The sequence below is a fragment of the Vollenhovia emeryi genome, unplaced genomic scaffold, assembly GCF_000949405.1.
Source record: "Vollenhovia emeryi isolate VEMERY1.0 unplaced genomic scaffold, V.emery_V1.0 DF939150.1, whole genome shotgun sequence".
Lineage (NCBI taxonomy): Eukaryota > Metazoa > Arthropoda > Insecta > Hymenoptera > Formicidae > Vollenhovia > Vollenhovia emeryi.
The window spans coordinates 2026367-2045470 of record NW_011967216.1 but is presented as its reverse complement, the minus strand read 5'-3'; the positions used below and the strand labels follow the sequence as shown (position 1 = coordinate 2045470).

The 19104-nt window shown below is 42.8% G+C and overlaps 1 protein-coding gene and 1 non-coding gene across 4 annotated transcripts; one reads left to right on the top strand and one right to left on the bottom strand.

Annotated features, from left to right (window-relative positions):
- Positions 1-1258: 1258 nt before the first annotated feature.
- On the bottom strand, positions 1259-19097 carry LOC105565647. Of its 3 annotated transcripts, XM_012019014.1 has the most exons (9): positions 18558-19097; positions 13000-13048; positions 11824-11899; positions 10714-10816; positions 9728-9859; positions 8054-8493; positions 7459-7684; positions 6848-7109; positions 1259-6508 (listed from the first exon to the last, which is right to left on the bottom strand). In XM_012019014.1, exons 3-9 carry the CDS (start codon positions 11896-11898, stop codon positions 5896-5898), a joined length of 1851 nt encoding a protein of 616 aa, XP_011874404.1. In that variant the 5' UTR covers position 11899; positions 13000-13048; positions 18558-19097; the 3' UTR covers positions 1259-5895. The 3 variants fall into 3 exon arrangements, with proteins under 3 accessions (XP_011874404.1, XP_011874405.1, XP_011874406.1); XM_012019015.1 differs by lacking the exon at positions 13000-13048; XM_012019016.1 differs by lacking the exons at positions 10714-10816; positions 13000-13048; positions 18558-19097 and having other exon boundaries at positions 11824-11895.
- Trnat-ugu lies at positions 8964-9036 on the top strand. The gene has a single exon. It is a non-coding gene; the product is annotated as a tRNA-Thr (tRNA).
- Positions 19098-19104: the final 7 nt, after the last annotated feature.

The window sequence follows — 19104 nt, the reverse complement described above, 5'->3', positions numbered from 1 at the left end:
CGCCAGAGTCCTCTAGCGTACTCTAGCGCCGCGTCACCGTCGAGGTTTTACCGACATTTTACCTTTTACCATGAGAGATGGATTACCGACTGCAACTTTGGTTCACCGAACGGCACAAGGGGCAGCTGCTTAAATCTCAGGGATGTTGCAGGAAAGTTGAAAACTTGTTCTACTTACAGATATCACGCGGAGAAAAATAATTTACTAGCACAGTATATCTTATGTAAGCTTAAGTAAATTTTGTCTTTTATTTTATGATTGTTATTTTCTCTTTTATGGACAACTAGCATGCCCCGCGGCTTTGCTCGCGGGCTCTCGATATTTTTTAAATATAATTTTTTCTACCTCTTTTTTTAACCTGGGGAAAACTCTTCTTAGGTTCCCTTGAACCTAGGATATAGCGAGAGCCACGCGTGAGATCGCCAACTAAGCCGCGTGGCGAGAGAAAAAAAGAGAGACCCACCTGCCCGGACCGGTCCTCGGTTCGAGTAGCTTAAACAAAATAGTTCTCGGCGAAGAATGGCGTGATACTCGATTGCTTTCCGTTAAGAAATTTTCGTAATCCGCAAATCTCACGCGAGATTCCTATACCCCGGCACGTGTTCTATGAATGTCTCTCTTCTCTCTTATTCTCTCTCACACTCTGATATTTTCTCATTTTCCCTTTTTTCCTTTGTACGCACGCACGCACGCACGCACAAATAATTTCTATTCTATTAAATGTTCTGCTGTAATGGTGAATAATTTTAATAATGTATAATTTAATAAAGCAATTTTCGTATCGTCATCACGTTATTATCAAATATGGCAGTATTCAAGTAGCAGCAACAGTTTGCTGCAATAGCAAAATTATTTTTTTCCGTGCGTATTATTGAAAATCTATAATTATAAAATAAGGTGTAGTGTAAAAATAAACATAAAAATAAAGAATGTTTGCTTACACGGAAAAGAAATATTAGTTGCCATATAATAACAGCTAACTTTTTGCTACTATTATAAAAGTGATAGCTCTCGCTGCAAAAAGGGTTAGAAATGTAATATTACTGTGATATTACTGTAATATTACGTGCTATGCGAGTACATATCCGGAAACAGAAACAATTCTGTTGATTTTTATCTTTTTTTCGACAAGTTAATCAGTCTTTCGACGAAATGCAATATGAATCTACATACATGTGTATAACGAGGCACACAACAAATTATCGTTATAAAGAAAATTGCATATAAAATTTTGCCTTCGAAAAACACATAGCTACGATTAATTTCAGGAATGCCTTTTTTATTGATATGTTACAACAATTAACATGCAAGGGTTACACCGACTTAAAAATTTTACACTGATGCTTATCTGCGTCTCAGTATTAATTTATACCGAAAAAACTGGAACGGGCGGTACTTTGAAGAATTTCAAGAGAAACTCTGACCTGTAAAAAGATACCTCGCTGTCTCGCGAGGTCATTGAAATTCTCGAAAGAACCCAAGTACTTTTTTTTAGTGTTTGATTGTCGCGAGATATTGTTCGAACAGTCTAATTTTTTCGTCCAAGTGCATATTGATTTGACACGAATCGAATAATTCAAGTTATCGAGCTGAAGTAAACCGATCTGTCGTATACAAAACCGCTCGTATACGAAAATCTTTATCAAAATATCGTGAATAATCATCTTTTCCTTCAAGCCTAATATATGCTCTTTGCATCTAGAAACATTTTATTTTGCAGCCAATAAATACGTTTAAAAAATTTGCGCAAGTTAATAAATTGTACATTGTACAATATCGACAAATTTTTTAGCGTTTTGATTTTGCTCGGAAAACAACGTTTCTAGACGCAAATGACACGTTGCAGAGCAGGCTTTAAATTACGTAGATTTACGTAATGCAGTTATTACGTATTATCGAATATCTCAGGTTGCGAGACGTATCACCCAGGTTATTTTTACTGTGACTTTTTTTAAGAATACATTTCGTGCGTTTAACAATTTTGATGAATTCCTCGATCACTGTTCGCATCTTCGATTTGAGACATTGCTTGGATCGAAGCAGCGCATTTGCGCTAAACATTATTCCCATTAATTAAGTTATATACCTCGATCACAGTTCGATTATGTTTACTCCGTTAAATGTGAGTTATGTGTTTTGTTTTTCGTCACCCACCACACACGCATGCTCATACACACATTCGTATCCGCTACAGAGTAATAACTTGTAGATACAGCTTAACTCCACTATGTAAACTGCATCACGGTTTTCCGCAAACGTGTAAGCCGTTTCAACGAGGGGTTAGAAAATTATGAAAGACACCGACGCAACCTCGGTTTCACACGTCGCACTCGATTACACTGAATGTACACCATCCTGGTAGAAAAATACCAGACGACTTTTCAGAGACGTGCTATTCATTATGATATCTATCGATATTGAGTCGTTAATTTACATATCAACAATATATTGCATGTGATTGCATCTTTTTCTTTTTTATTACACTACCTTCTCATTACTATTCTCTACGTTTGAATACAACTGAGTGAGATCCCGTACAAAGATCGATCGTTCAATCAATAACGTTTAACTGTTAATCGCGCCTAAGCGATCTTAAATGTGCAGCGTGCCCAACAATCTTGGACATGGATTTCAACGATAGATATTTCTCGGTTAATTTGACGGTACAGTTTTTTGCCAATTAGACATGGCGGCATCATTTTCAAATTACAAGCCCTTGGATTAAATCTCTTTTTTCGCGAATTAAATTTATTCTTTATTTATAAACTGGTATGAATCTTGTCCCTTCGAAATTTTTATTCGGAACTTAATCATTGAGACTCGGTTTTAAATATTAAAATGTCGCGACAAATAGTTTTGTTATTTTATAACTCTTCATTCTTTGACGTGAATTATTCACAATCGAAAATGCTCGCGAGAGTAAGTAGTCTTTCATATTTTTATTTTTTGGGGTTTTTTGCCTCGTGACTTTCTTGCGTTCTCGTCGAATATCATGCTGTCGATTGTCCAACGATTTTGCCTAAACCAAATATCTCAGTTGCGCACGTTTTTCATCATTGTAATCATTTATCTATGAAACTTTTTATAAAATCCCAACAAATTCGGAATTAAACTGCGACTTCTCCATTCTCATTCTACGAACTTTCGTTTCGTGAATTTGTCATATTCGCAACAAATAGTGAGATCGTACCGAAATAATTCCTCAGAAATATATTCATCTTCGGAGAAATTCGATAAAATAAAAATCGGGCAGTATGGTTTGTTTGATTTTTCGAAACGAAGACAACTACTACGACACAATGCAAAGTATGTTTCTCAAAATGCATTTGTCTCAAATTTATTCGCGACGCGAATCAGAGGTGAAAGTTACATGAATTACGTTGCACGAAGTAACATATGAGTTTGTCAAGATCGCGAAACTGTCTGATGTGAAACGATATTCTATCGAGTGAAATCAGCGCGAGGTGGAAAGGTGGAATGTGGAATGGTTCGTCAACAATCGACCACCGGGCGCTTGCCAAAATAAAAACGATCTTGCTTTTCTCGACAGAGGAGGATTAATACACGTATGCATATAATTAACGTCTTACGAACTCGCTGCGGGATATAAAAATATATTACACGCGCGGTTGCGCCGTCACTTGGTGAAAAACAGCTGTTACTCGGCGCCGTTAGACTGCGGTGTCTCGTTACAAGTTTGAGTTTTTTTCTTTTCAATCTCCGAGCGCATCTAGCGCTTCTGTGATTTCAAATTCTTCTATGATTTGTCATCGCTTGAATGTTCAACGTGAAGAAGTACGGAATAGGCCGCGCACGAACGGACAAATGCGTCAACAACTGATCGGAAGAGATCCGAGATCTATAAATATTCAGTTCCCATAATATTATATGTTTCACGGTTGGTTTCAAGAAGAGTTTTAAGGATACTTTCGATGGTACTAACACCAGATGAGATCCATAGGAATCTGTTATCACTTTTAATCTTTAATAATATATTAGATGGAAGAGAAAGAGAGAAGATACGCTACTTTTAATGCGTATTTGTTTTTGCAAACAGCATATTCTGACATAAAAAAATAGAAAATTAAAACATACGAGATAGAATTATGTGAAAAATTATTTTGGAAACTACTTGCATTACAATTTTTACTTAATATAACAAAAAAGACTTTATACATAGAAGGAGATGCAGTGAATGCGCAAGAACTGCTCTTGAAATCCAAAAATATCTAACATATCTCTCGAAATTAATTAATCCTTGCTTTACTTCGTTAGAAACAAATGTATGTTTTAATCAAAGAATTAATTATTTGCAACAATTCTAGAAAATGGATAATGTCAAACAATTTAACATTAAAATTTATTATAACAGATGAATAATATCAAAGTGTCCTCAAGTTCTTTATGGATCTCACGTGAAAGTTATTGAATCTTTCTTATTGCTAAGAAAACTACATCAAAATCGATCGAATCTTTAAAAAGAATACGAATCAACGTTTTTAAAGCATTTAAAAACATTAATAACGCACATACAGCGCAACTATAAAGTGTAAACGTACGCGATAAACTAAAAATATAGAATAAATGAACAGGCATATAAAACAGTCATAATGTAAAAGAATATCTTTGGTACACTCTATCTAGCATAATTCATTGTTTCGTATCCTTTTGAAAAATATCTCTCTCATATCGATTCCTAAATGTATTCACGCCGGAGAGATTATAACGTTCTGCTTTCGTACGAGAAAATTGTGCCATATAAATGCATGAATCTTGTGTAAAGAGTAACGTATGTATATATATAAATACAATTACAGCTAATATATTCCTCACGGATCTCCCTTTTATCACGAAACACGGTAGTCTCGCGCCAAGTGTAAGCGTAGCTAGTACCGCGCGCGCGCGAGACCGACCGTTCGCCAAAACATCGCCAATCCTCATAAATATTCATGAACGGTGTCATACATATGTAGGGTTCACCGCGTATTTTACTGCGCACTGTGTATACTAGCTGCGTGAATGCCTCGGTAAATTTGCAATAAAGTAAAATTCCATATATACATATATATATATTAATGTTTTAAAATAAAGGGCACTTGAAATCTCGTATATAAAGGATAACGTTTCCTTACTTACGCTCTTTCTATTTGCGCAAAGCAACAAAGTTAAATTATCGTTGAGAAATAATGTATGTTTCGTTAAATAAATGCAGCATCCCTTTTATCGCAGTACTGAGAGTCGAGAACAAGTCCGAGACACCTTTGTAATTCTAATAACACCGTTTTCTACAAGATTCACTTTGAATCGCGCTACGTAGTTCCCCGTCGACTTTTGTCAGTTGGAGATTTTCGACACATCGACAAACGCCCAAACGAGTTAATCTGAAACGTATTTACAGGTGAACTTGCAGTTACAAGTACAAAAATCTCCTTGCTATGGTTTTAATCACGTTCGAATTTCAACGAGTCTTATACTTTAGGTCTATCGCCGTCTCTATGCGCTACGTCAAAATTTGTCGGTAACAATTATTTGTCGTTAGTATGGCAAACGTTACAATCCCTCGTTACCTTCGCACGAAAGGCAAAGCGAGATGCCGATAAAAAATGATTGTCTCGTTACAAAACGCAATTCGTACGTGATCTCGTGTTTTATTTTTATTTATGTCGCGTGCAGTGCGTGTGTTAAATTTTAAGTCGTTGAGCATGTTTTACGACGTAACGTCGCACTCCGAAGACGATTGATCGACGGCCGTCGTCGAGAATCCTCTCGCATTCGCTAAGGAACATTGCCAGCAATGTTGAACACGATTCTCTCGACGAGTGGCGAGTGTTGTTATTTCCCCAGGACTGTGGCCCGTGAGCACGTTGTTCAATCCTCCAAGATCCCTTCCGTTCTTCATACCTCGTCGTCTTCTATGTACAGAGTCGTCTCGTGTTTCTCGCTACGCTCGATCCGCCCCGTGTCGCACGCCGCTTCCTCGACTGTCGTCCGCGAGTCCGCGTCGTCGGCGATAATCACGTTGGTCCTCTCGCTCGCCGATTCGCGCGACTCGCACTTGTCATCATCGAGGTCGTCCCCCGAGCTTTCCACGTCAATCTCCGTCACGTTCTCCAGCTCCGGCTCCTCGAGCAGCATGTCGCCCTCCGTGGGCCCCTCGGATGACACGGCGCTAAGATTCGCCTCCTCGACGTCCACCACGTGGCTCTCGTCGGAATTGTCGCCGCGGCTCTCCTCGGTATCGAGGGACACCGTCGTAAAGTACTTGGGCTCGCAATCGCACCCGGAACCCTCCACGACGGCCTGAGTGTTTAGGGAGTGTCGGCTCGACTGGGGATCCTTCGGATGCCTGTCGAAGGACCGCCGCCTGTCGTCCGACCTGGAATGGTGTAGTTTAGGGTGACGCGGTTGCCTCCGCAGGTTCTCGCCGCTGCTCGCGCGGGACTTCACCTCCGCCTCGTCAAGCATGTATCGGGTGCAATCGACGCTAAATCTTTCCACCGATAACTTCCTGTAAATTCGGTTAGAGCAAAGATTAGTCGCTTGCTCTTGAATGAAACCAATGAAGAAGCTTTAGAATGATCTCATTACGTACAATGTTACGTACAAACTAGTAAAGTTCAAAGCCTCATATTAAATTGTAATCTGCGTGATCTTAAAAAAAAAATTATATATGATTTATTTTTATCTAAACTAAATTTTGATTTTATTGTTATCTTTAGTCGAGCGCGATAAGTTGAAAATTTACGTTGCAGAGCGTATAGGGAGTCGTCCGGCAAATAATGGAAATACAAAAAATAATTGTAACAGAAATGCTCGTGGAATTTGATCTCTTGAAATTCTCTCTTACCTGTAATCTCCCCTTCGGAAATCCGGACTTCTTCTGAACTCGAGGCTAGCTTTTCGTTGTCCCATCGTCCTGTCGAAGCGACGATCGCCGCCGATTCTGTCGAAGGACATTTTGCGGAAGTTCGGCGACGAGACCTTGCGGAAGTCTCGCGGCGAGGCCTTACTGAATTCTTTCGACACCACCGTCAGCCCCTCCAACAGTCTCAGATCTATTGAGTTTCTTTTTCTCGGTACGAAGTCGTCTGGATATCTGCAATAGGCACCTGATCGAGATGTTTATGATTATTGATATCTAGACGTGTAGACATTTTTTAACGCTTATCCGGGCAACCTCTTTGTCCGGCATAAACGGAAGGTAATCTTCTTAGTCCACAAACGTGATAACTTCCGGACTCCGGTTGCTCGAATAACGTTTAACATGCATTAAGCGCATTTTTTTAGAGACAGAATAAATTTAATTTCCGTATAATTTTGTAGTTTTTTAACTAAGTGATATTATCGGTTTTCTTTTATTTTAATATTTTCAGAGTATCTTACGTATTGGATGATCACAGTGATGATCTTACATGTCTGAGTGATCTCATAAATTTTAAATTATTTATTCATAGCCACCTGGCAATTTAGGCGAGTGCACGATAGTCGGCGGTGGTCGCGCAGCCTCGTCGACTTCCTCGACGTCTTCCACTTTTGTTTGGCGCAGCAGCTGATGTCGCCTCGCCGTGTCGGATCGGTCCTTCACTTTGAGCGTAACGGGACCTTTGTTCGGGATATGGAGATCCATCGCCATTGAGGCTTGACTACCGCTCATCTTTTGGTGCTCCAGACTTTCTCTGCTGACCTGTCGAGTATCGAGAAAGAAGGTCTTGTCAGTCACTTTCAATTGTAATCATTGAGACAAAAAGACCGTTGAAATTGGTCCAAAATGTACAATCTCCTTTCGCTCAATTAAATTGATTAGGCTAGTCGCGAAAGGTTTTGTCTCTTCTGCAAGATGCTGATCTTGCTCAAATGAGAAAATTATTAGACAGCCCAACTGGCAAATTTTAATTAAAGAAACTTATTGCCAAAAATATTAACTCAGCCACCCTGGTAATAAATTTCTTTAATTAGAATTTGTCAGTTGGGTCATCTAATGATTTCCTCATTGGTCAATTATTCACCAGCGACGATAAATCTTTATTCTTCTTCATCTTTCTCTCTCGGCTACCTGATGCGGGCTGTAGCTCGGATTGTCGACCGAGAGTGCGTGTCTCTGCAGCAATTCCGGGTTGAGCAGCGAGCAGCCGGCGTATTTAGGCGACCTTCGGCGCGGCGACTTCTTGTCGATCAACGTTGGCGCGCTCGGGCTCTTCTTTATGGCGTGCGCCACGCCTTTCTCCCGCAGATCCTTGGAGAACTGCATGAACTCCGCGGTCAGCTGTTTCCTCGAGACCTCGTGCGTGCTGGGACTCGGGCTGCGGTTCACCCGGAACAGGCCCAGCTGATGATCCCACTTGGTCGTTTGGCTCGACGTCGATCGTCTGTTGCGCTGGCTCTTCGAGCTCCTCAGCGTTGACGCCTGGTTGAAGCGATAGCGAGCTGGTACCACCTTGGCCGCGCTGTCGCGCGCTTCGAAGGTCATCACGCAGGCAGCCACCACAATGAAGCCTGAACATATCGTTATTCGTGCACGACAGAGCGTTAACTTTTACCTTACGCCTACCATTAACGTCGCCTACATTTACATGTCGTTATTGGATATCGCAGTCATTAATAATTGAACGTTCATTAATATCAGCGCTAGTTCGAGCACAGTGCGTTCTATATAATTGAACAATTTATTCAATCATTCAGAGTGGAACGGATGTGTAGCGAGATTTTATTTCGTTGCATGGCGATTATCTTTTAACTGCAATACATAATCTCCGTGTAATTTAATTCTTCAATTTAACCAAGGTGCAATTATCTCACCTTCCTTCGCCCGAGACCGTTGAAACTTGACATCGCACGCGAAAACGCAAGTTGGAATATTCTAAAAATACGTTTTTCTTTGATATAAACGTAATTAGAGATGTGCAGATAAGATAAAATTGACGTGGTGCTTGTATCCGAGGTTGTACGCTGATATGCGAGCGTAAGCCTCCATAGCTCAGGGGTTAGAGCACTGGTCTTGTAAACCAGGGGTCGAGAGTTCAAATCTCTCTGGGGGCAATAATTTTTTTTTCGCGCAATACTTCCCACCAAGTGTTTCTCGTTCGCGCGGCGCCGCAGCTAGTGTATCCCACATTTTTCGCGTTTCTCTTGAAATTTTTCGCTCTACATCCGCTACATACATGATTTTCGTGCTTTTATTTTGCAGCTATTTTCGATCCCCATCAGTACCTCCCCGTTGCAAAACTGCATAACTGTGCAATTTGCAATTTTTTTACTTCGGCACTGCAGGTTCATCTTATGCACCTCGTATGTACAAATATAATGAAAAACACATAAGATTATTTATGAAAAATTAATATTTCGTACATATTAAATATGTACTGATTTTACACCAAAGCGAGAATTACAGTGCAAGCCTCGGGTTAGAGAAGATATTAATTCCCTTTCAAAAAAATCAATTTTATCTACAGAAAGTCGGGAAAAGTTCAATTTTCACGCGACCTTTTCCACAATCTCGTCATATCATGTTATGTAACGAATGTGTACATTATGTATAAAGTGATGCCCGGTTGTACACGTATACGCGATCCCGGGATACGTTTTACGTGCATTTTGCAATAGTGCACCTGTCTATTACCGCGCCAGTTACCGTTTCAAGGGGATCAGTGTCGCGTAGCTAGTCGTTTGCTCGGCCGAACAAGTGTATCGCGCACGTAAATTGTGCAAAATGTGTGACGTTGCCGTTTACCTCCCAGACCCATGACGACGGGGCCGGCGTAGCTGAGATTATTCAGATGAAACCCGCGCGACTCGTTCTTCACCTTTACCGTGATATTACCTCTGATCTCTTGCGCCACCGACAGCTGATCCGCGTAATATCCTATTGAATGAAACAAGAAAGACGTTTTTATTCTCCGCACATGTATGCAACAATGGACGGGACACAACGGAACGAGAAAGTAGACAGAAAGACTTTTAAATGTTGCAACGCGACACTTCGCGCTTGACACGTTGAAAAGCTGCGATTGCGCGGTTACAATTGTAAGGAATTTTAATTGAAATTTTAATTTAGAAAATTAATTCGTGAAACATTTAAGTGAGCCGTTTTACGTGCAAGAGAATTGCCTTACATATTGATAGAGGGAAGTTTGCTCTGCGAGCAAACTTTGTTCCTCGTTCCGTTATATCGCGTTTTCGTCTACTTCAATACAACGTGAATATCTGACGTTTCTTTTTACATTTAAGAGAACGGTATTTGGTGTTAAATTTGGATACCGTGAATTATTCAACGTCCTACTAGATACCCAAAAGCGGCGGTTGGTGTTTGTACGAAGAGGAACTGTTTTGAAAAATAATACAAATTTGAAATTTTAATTTTCGATTCATGCACGTAAAGCATAAGCAGATTGCAAGCTTGTGCGTGAAAAAAGATCAACTTTTTTGCTAACGTTATAAGATTTAATTGTTTATATTCGGAATCCAATTATTCTTCTGTCGTTGCGAACAGCGTTCTCGTCGAAATAAAATAATTGTTCTGCAAAGCATTTTGTTTAAATGCGCGAGGCTGCGTCAGAAACGGCAGAGATTGGACTACAAAGAGTTGATCTTTGCGAGGGATCGATCTTTCTAAGGTGCTCTCGGTGGACGTCCCCGAGTGGTCAGCGGTTCAGAGGCCAAGGCGGGATTGCGCCACGTTGGCGCGGAGCGATGTTTAATTTACGTAATTCTACTCACCTATGGTCGCCATGCAAGCTCCTAAAAGCATTAGCAGCAGGCCAATTCCGAGAGCTTTGCAGGCGTGCCACAAGCACCGCGTTGTCACCTTGCCTCTCACCACCTGTTCGATTTAATTGCCGTCGTTAACAGTTGATAAACCTGGACCGGCGGGTCCCGGTTGTTTGCCCACAGCGACGAGCGCGCTCTCATACGTCCGCCGTTTACACGGGCGTCGTTGCAATCGATTGGCGCGATTTACGATGTTACATTAACGGGGTAACGGCACAGTAACGTTTTTCGGTGCTGGTAACCACGAGCGACGTGCTCTTACGCGACGTTCATCTAAGGGACCGTCTACCATACACCAAGTAAACCTAGCGTGAGAAATAAGAGTAGGAGTAAGGAAATTTATCATTTTTATTACTTCTCTGACGTTTACTCTCGGCCAGTGCTACGAATATTTTCCAAAATTATGCCTGTATTTTACTTTTTGTATTTTAGCTTTTTTACACTGAAAGGTAAAATCTCTTACTGCTTACTTCAAATGTAGACGGTCCTTAAATTATTACGTAGTGGATGGTACGGTGCTAGGATAATTAATTTCAATCGCAGATCGCGCGATTGAAGAAATTCTCTCTACAAGGGTGTGTCGTTTCAAACTAGTTCTATACATTTGCGGAATCGTGTGCAGATATTGTTACTGTAGCAGCGAGCGATAGTAATCCTTTTCAGCGGCACTAATAATTGTAGCTTCCCGCGATTACGGTTTGCTTTTGTTTGTACGAAGTCTGCGTATATTTCCGCCGAGGCGGATTCCGTATCGGAAGATGCAATTTCTGCAGGCGAAATTTGTAAACGTGCTAGAGATGATTAAAATACGGATATATCTACGTACATGCTCTCTATATGTGCGCATTATGGGACTTTCTCTCTCTCTCAATCTCTCTCTTTCTCTCTCTTCCAACTTCCTTTCTCTTCCTACGGCTAATATTTTCACCGATTGATCTACTCCCTAATAATTACACTAACGAGACTGATAAAGAAAAAAAAATCAATTCCGTGATACGAAGTAGGTATGTAATCGCTAATAATCAATACTTAAAATTTTTATGAGCGATGAGAATGTACCTGCACGTTCCAATTAGCCCCAGGTCCGCAGGCTCTTCTCTGCGTCCCCTGCCATTGAATGCTTCCTTGTGGCATCCTGTGTGCAAAACGAGCATTTTATTTCAATATTGCAACGTAAAGGGAAAATGATTAAGACTTGTATTATTTCGTAGAAACAACACTGTAATATAGACTATGATTGTTGATATCTCAGGAACATTTTAATACGGCAAACGGTCAGACGCACGTACAGCACTTTTCCCCGTCATTCTCTTATATAAATATTCAAGTAGTTTTCAATATTCTGTTCACATGCACAGTTTTCATAAAAAGTTATCTTCGCTGGCGTACGTACTTTTGACGTTCGGCAAGTGAGAAAAATAATTACTTGATTTTATATACACTCTAATAATTCGCGTCAATAGGGAAATTTTGCCTTAATTAATCCCTCATCGTAACTAAATCATATTTGTGATGCGGTAAAATGTTTAGCTTGTTTGAAATTTATTATTGTACTAACATGCAACGTAATTACATCGTGCTTCTTAAAATAGATATAAATTGATAAGATTGACAGGGGAACGATAATCTTATCCCGCGACGAATATAAAATGTTATCGATATAAGGTATTGTAAGGTATTGTAAGTCGACCTATTTTTATGCAACTACATATTTGACATGATAGCTCCGAGATATCGATATTCCTGTAAGCCTTTAAGAAATCCGTAGTCGACCCTTTTACTGAAAATTTCACACACCTACGTATTCTTGACGTCTGATAAACTTCTCTTTTAACTTCTCTTTTAATCAAGATTTCATTGTCAGTTAGATCTCAGTTAATAGAGAAAGTTCCCTACTATGAAATAGCGAGGTTTCTGCTAAATTAATAAGCATTATTTGTTGGATCCACTGAATTTATTGCCCTTGCAGTGAAATCTGTTTACTGGAAAGTACATTCTTAGATCGTATAATCGTTGCGAAAAAGATTTGTGATTGAAACTGGATGTTGAAAACCTACTATCTCATGTTAGAAGCCTATCTTATAATAGGAAACCTTCCTCTAACAATAGAGCAGTAGCATTGAATAAACGAGCGGCTCTGCAATAAGCTCGTGTACGAGTCATTTTTGACTTTTTAACGAAGCTAGACTGAGAATTTATTTTTATGCTGGACGTCAAACTTAATAAATTGCTTACCCTCACGTTTTCCGGATCCTTAGGCCTCAGAAACATACGATCCCAGATTCTGCAAATGTTTCCAACTAAGTATTACGTAGAGAAAAGAATGGAATCGTTAAGAAAGATATTTAATATTATAACGATGAATTATACGAGAAACCACACCGTATTACACGCGTACGGACTGTAGTGCCAGAGAGAGGCAGGATTTTTAATTCATCTTTATTTCTATTTATATCTATTTACGTTCTCTTTTTCTGAATCGAAACAACGTTCGATCCGCGACGAAAGAATGCGAATAACGTGCAAGTTTGTTAATTAGCAGTTCCGAACTGGCGACATTATGTACGATCGCTCGTCGCGTTTTGTCGCGCGGCATCACCGCGACGTGACGTCGTTTTAATTTGACGTTCGCGCACAACGGACACGCCGCGGGCATGCTTTTCAACGCACACACACCGACGTGACTCTCGTGTAACCGCCGCGTCTAGCGACGCGTACGCCGCACGTCACAATGTGTACGTGAGAATTATCTGACTGCGTCGCATCGGTGTGTGCACGCCGCTCCGCTCCGTGCACGGCGAGCGCGGGCGCGAGAGGTGCATTGTTCGTGCGCCTCCCGTGTGCCTCCCTACATTTCGTCTTTCAACGTCGAAACTTGGCGCGCGTCCTATCGATTCAAATCCCTCTTTACTGTTGCGCGGCGGGCGATCCCTCTGACGTCTCCAAAGTTGGCCATTTTCGTCCTCGACGGGCTGTCTCTTCGCGGCTCCGTAAGCTCCTCTCTCGCACGCGCTCGTTGAGATTCCCGCTGACGCACGAGTGGTTCTCCTCGTGTATTCTTAAATCTGCCTTTCACATCGGCGAGACATGCGACATTGACAGAGGAGAACTTTGTCAAACGATTCTCTCCGGTGATCCGTTTCTCGCGAAAAAAAAAAGTGCGCTCGATAGTTCGGCGCTCGCGGCGGGAATATCTGCCTCCTCGTGGAAGGAATCGCGCGAGCGCGAAATTTGTATTTCGGAAAAAAAATGGAACGAACAAACGTATGAAAAATATATAAAAAAAACGGTTTTACGGAATACAATTTAATTAACTACAATTTAATCGAAAACAATTGAAACGACCACGCGCGCGATCCGACGATGCTTTTTCGACGGCGGCGCACGGGGGATCCGCGCGTCGTTACTCGCGTTGGACGCAGCGCGAAATCTCGCCGCGCGAAATGACGAATCGCGCGATACAGCTCGGAATCGCTCTCGTTCCTTGTCCATCCGCAACGGCACGTGTCCGAGTTCACTTAAGTCGCGTGTTACAAGCTCCGGCTCTGCTATTTCAGAGCGATTCGACCCGACTTGGATTCTCGAGAAACCGCTTTCCGCCAGATTGCTTCGCACACTTGATTCCGCGCGACGTGTAGCACCCAATTCGGAGGGAACGTCTCACGTTATGGCGTTTCAAGACCTTAAATTGGATTGATCTATATATAACGTGCGAGACGTTACTATCGCTCGCTCGCGATAATCTCGGTAAATCAGTTATCGCGAATCTTTCCGTTTACAAAATATCGCGCACTTGTTCCTCGCAAATGCAATCAACTTATCAGACTTGGTTTTATTCTGGACAGAGAGGCGCAAATTATATCTCTTAAAGGAGATTCGTCGGGCGATTATTTACTTAGAATTGGAATTCTTTTATGGAACGGGAGTTGCGCGAACGCATCCTGGATACCCTGAATTTATCGCGCAAGACCTTCCAGTCTCGCAGGTAAAGTTCAAACTCGGAAAAACCAAGCGAGAGTTACAAGCGCCTGGGGATAAAAAGATTCGAAAGAATTAAACTCCCGAAGTGTAGACGGATAAATATAACTTGCTAGTTTCTAGCGCAGGCTTTAGTTGAATTTAAGATACGTGTATGCCATAACTAAAGCAGCTGTCTAGTATTATTAAGTAACTCCTCGTCATCCGGCAAGATCTTTTACGTAACTTCTGCCAGGCGCACGGAGTCGAATTTGTATTTTATTCAAGAATACGCCGTTGATAGAGCGCTTCTGGCGTCGTGTATGTTTTCCCAAGCGCTTGTTTCTCGACTCGCGCGTTTTCGACTCGCAATTTTTTTTACTCCCGTAACACCGGCCAGGCTGCTCCGCGCGTCTATTCGCATTTCATTCAAACCAGAATTTTGATTACATATGTGTTACGGGCGGTAAAGACCGACGGCACGATAAACTTGGGGGCTCATTAAATCTCTTCCCAGAACAGCCCATCTCTCGCGAGCGTCCCTTTCCCTTGTAAAACTCAACTCGTCGTTTCTTCTATTCGACTCCCGTCCAAGGCGCGTAAATCATTTAGGAGCGATTGCGCCGAGGAAAGTATCGATTCTATCATGGCCCGCGACTTATTCCCGCGAAGACGCGGGAACGATCGAATTGCCCGCGATTGTCAGAGCATTCTCGACGCAGCCTCGCCTCGCCCATATCCATCTGGGGGTCTGTATCTTACACTATAGTGATAATGCTAAAAGTGAGCAGCTTTGTCTCTTTCTAACCGTCCTCTTAGAAAGAGACAAAGCCGCTCACTTTTAGCGTTTTCACGTTATTATAAGATACAGAATTGACCCCAAGGATTATTTAAGTCTGACAGCTGTGTCCTTGCTTCTTACGAACGAGAGTGTTCCACGCTACCAGGATAAACGATGAATTCCGATGCCTCTCTGCAGCGGATTGGTTACCATAACGACCGACTCGGCTGTGGCGTTCCATTTGCATAACCGCGACCTTTCGTCGTGCGCCCCGCGTGCTTCTCCTTGTCCAATCAAAGTCCGACTTCCGATCCGTCGAATGGTTCGTTTGAATAATGCATCGCGGGAAAACACCGTAGTTCCCGGAGGAGGCCTCCCGATCGTTTTCCGAACCGTACGAGGATCTCCGTCGAGAGCTCGCGGAGATCCCGTGAATGATTTTTCCCACATTTTTCCGTACTGTGTATGTACCTTTATACACTAGGTTCTAGAATAGCGCGCGAAGATATATATATATTTATGTTGCTCCCGCGCGTCTCGCTTTTGTAGACGAGTGCTTTTAAAACATTTCTCTCATCTATCTCCAAACGCGTGAAATCGAAGGCAGGGTAACAAGCGATGCTCGGAAACACCGTGCCTCCTTTTTGCCGCGTTATGGTATTGCTCCTTCGCAGTTTAGCTTTTTGCGTATTAACGCGAGTTGCACGGCACTATATCCTTCGTTGCAGCCTTTTACAGCAATTCGTGGTCTCGTATAAATACATCGGACACGCGGAGTCTTATATTCTTATTCCTTAATATCGCGCAAATAGTATATATAGAGAGGTCGCGATCTATATTTAACCCTTTGAGGTATGTCGAAGCAAACCACCCGGTATTCACGCCGAGTGTTCACGAAAAGAACGGGATAAAAAGCTTCCAACGCTGCCCACGCCGTCACGGATATCGATGTAATCAACGCCGGCCGTTTCTCTCGCTCTAATGGAGTTTCAGATGAAATTTATGTCAGAGCACAATCCCTTGGTAGCTGGCCTAAAAAAGCGGGTGCTTCTTAATCAATGTCAGCGGAACTTACGCCGTGGTGTATTAACAAGAGGTAAAAATAAAGCGAGACAAGAGAGGGCCATATTTAGCAAAGGTGCGCGTGCCGATTGCAGCCTATGCTGTGTAATTACCTGTATACCTTTTGTAGTATTTAGCTGCTTTTGCGCGCGTCGCTTCGGGGAATATAAAAGTGCACGAGCGCGCAAGTACGGCGAGAGATTTAATGGCTCTCTATTGCCCCGCCGTTGGATTTGCATTTTTAATTACTCCCCGTAACTCAATCCTCTCGATGCCGGAGTCCTCGCGCACGTACGACTTGGTCATTTATCTCGCCATTTTCACGTACTGTGTATGTACCTTTATACACTACGTTCTAGAATAGCGCGCGAAGATATATATTTATGTTACTCCCGCGCGTCTCGCTTTTGTAGACGAGTGCTTTTAAAACATTTCTCCCATCTATCTCCAAACCTCGTGAAATTTTCACTAGCTTTACTCCCTCTCCTCCTCCTCCTCTCAGAAAGAGAGAGATAGCTGTTTAAAGAATTATTTAAATTACCACGGCCCCTCATTTATCTTTCTGCTTCTGCTCTTTTTTCTCGTTGTCACTCTCGTCTCTCTGTCTCCCTCTCCCTCGCCATCGTTTTTTCTGTTTCTCTCTCGTGTTTCGTCGCCCGGGAACCCAGCTGGATGACTGTCTACCTTTGACTTTTCCCTTCCGAGTCAGTCGCCCGAGTCAAAGCTCCATCGAAATTGCCGTGTCACCCACACGTTTCCCTCTTGGTTTCCCTCGAACGTTTCCGCTCCACATTTTCGCGCGGCGCTATTAAGTTACTCCGCGCGATATAAAAACCGCTAATCAACGTTGCGGCGCGATAAACACGGAAATTTTAGGCACCTTACTGAGACGTACCGACGCGGCTTTATTTTTATTCCGACACGTGTTGCGCGGGCGAACTAAGAAAACACGATGGTACCCAGGGGCGATTCGGACTCGCGTCTCGTTGCTTCGCGCTCGTTATTTCACGCGATATAATCAAACCGTTGAGTTTTTTAAAGACACTCCCCTGCGATTCTTCTCAGACGATCTGGCAGACTCTTTAACGCTGGCCGCGCGATGCCACGCTTCACAAATCATCTTCTACAATTTTCCAATGTGCCGTCTCTGCGATGCATCGATATCGCGAATGTTTAATTTATTGCATTCTACAGCAGCTCGTACCGACGCTATTATACTCAGTAATAATATCTTTGCTTGCGTTTGCTCAAAAATAGCGGCGACGCAGTTGGAAAAACTGACCGAGATTCATCTTCGCAGCATCTCAGATGGTCGTATATTCGATAGCCGTATCGAGGCCAGCGAACTGGGGAGAAAAATTGTGTTGAAATCGGGATTCGGTTATTAATAAGTCAGAGTATCGTACAATCGGACTCTCCCCCTCCCCTTCTCTCTCTTTCTGAATGCGGAGCGACAAGAGGAAATCAATGATTTCATATATAAAGTGAAGATGTCCGTTATGCGCGGCCCGTTGAACAGTGAAATATCCTGTCTGGTTACAATGCTCTTTGGAATCCTTTATGTATTCCCATAAAACGCTTTTAACGCGTTTCTACCGCTGGCATGCCGTCATCTCCGGGAAAGAATTCTGCAATTTTATTATTGCGCTCATCTTAGACGCGCACCGTTCGATTTTCGCACATTGCCTTTGCCAATCGTACAATGCTGTTGCTCTCGCATTTTCTGTCCCCACGTACGAATACTATTTTGATAAATACTTTCGCTGTTTTCGGAAGGTCTATTTTCAGTGTACACAGTCGATATTTTTCCCGTTGGATAAACGCCTTTAAACAGCGTACGCGAATCAAATCGGAAATTTTCAAGCTCCAATAACTTTCTTACAATATTGAAGAGTCACTCGCGGAGTTGGAAATCGCGCAGATTTACTCGCTGTGTCGTTGCTATCGAGGATTTAAAGATCCGCTATTCGTGAAAGATTAGAAAATCACTCACCTTGTCAGAATCCAGCGCGTGGAAGGGTACACTCGATCATCGCCACGTCCGCACGTCGATCCCGCGCTGGTGTCAATCGCGTAACTACATCCCGAGCACACGTCCGCTGCTCTCGCGGGTGGAACGGGGCGTGCGGGAAGCTGCGTCGGGGGAAGAATCGCGGTCGGGGAAGCACTGGCTACGAGCGGCCTGCTGCCCACTAAATCATCGACCGATCGAAACTTTCGCCGCGTATCTCGCCGACGTTTCTCGCCCGACTCTCTCCCCCCGCATTCCGCCCGAGCTAAATGGATGCGAGCCTCCCCCGTGCTGTGCGTCCCGGCGGCTAGTCCTGGCTGAATAGATCCTGGCGGTAGTCGGCGGCGGCGTGGACTTCCAGGGCGAGCGGTAGGCTCGGAAGAGCGATGTTAAATCACCGTCGTAGTCGTCGTCGTCGTCGTCGGCGGCGGCGGCGGCGGCGGCGGCGGCGAGACCCGTGGGAAACGCTCGACGAGATGCCGCTCGAGGGAGTGTCCTCCTCCTTCTTCGGCATCACCTGTTGGTATCG

Coding starts and splice junctions, on each gene's coding strand:
- LOC105565647 (XM_012019014.1), bottom strand. CDS start 11,898: ATGCCACAAGGAAGCATTCAATGGCAGGGGACGCAGAGAAGAGCCTGC. Junction 10,817..11,823: donor GGGCTAATTGGAACGTGCAG/GTACATTCTCAT, acceptor TAAATCGAACAG/GTGGTGAGAGGCAAGGTGAC. Junction 7,110..7,458: donor GCACTCGCCTAAATTGCCAG/GTGGCTATGAAT, acceptor CATCTCGATCAG/GTGCCTATTGCAGATATCCA.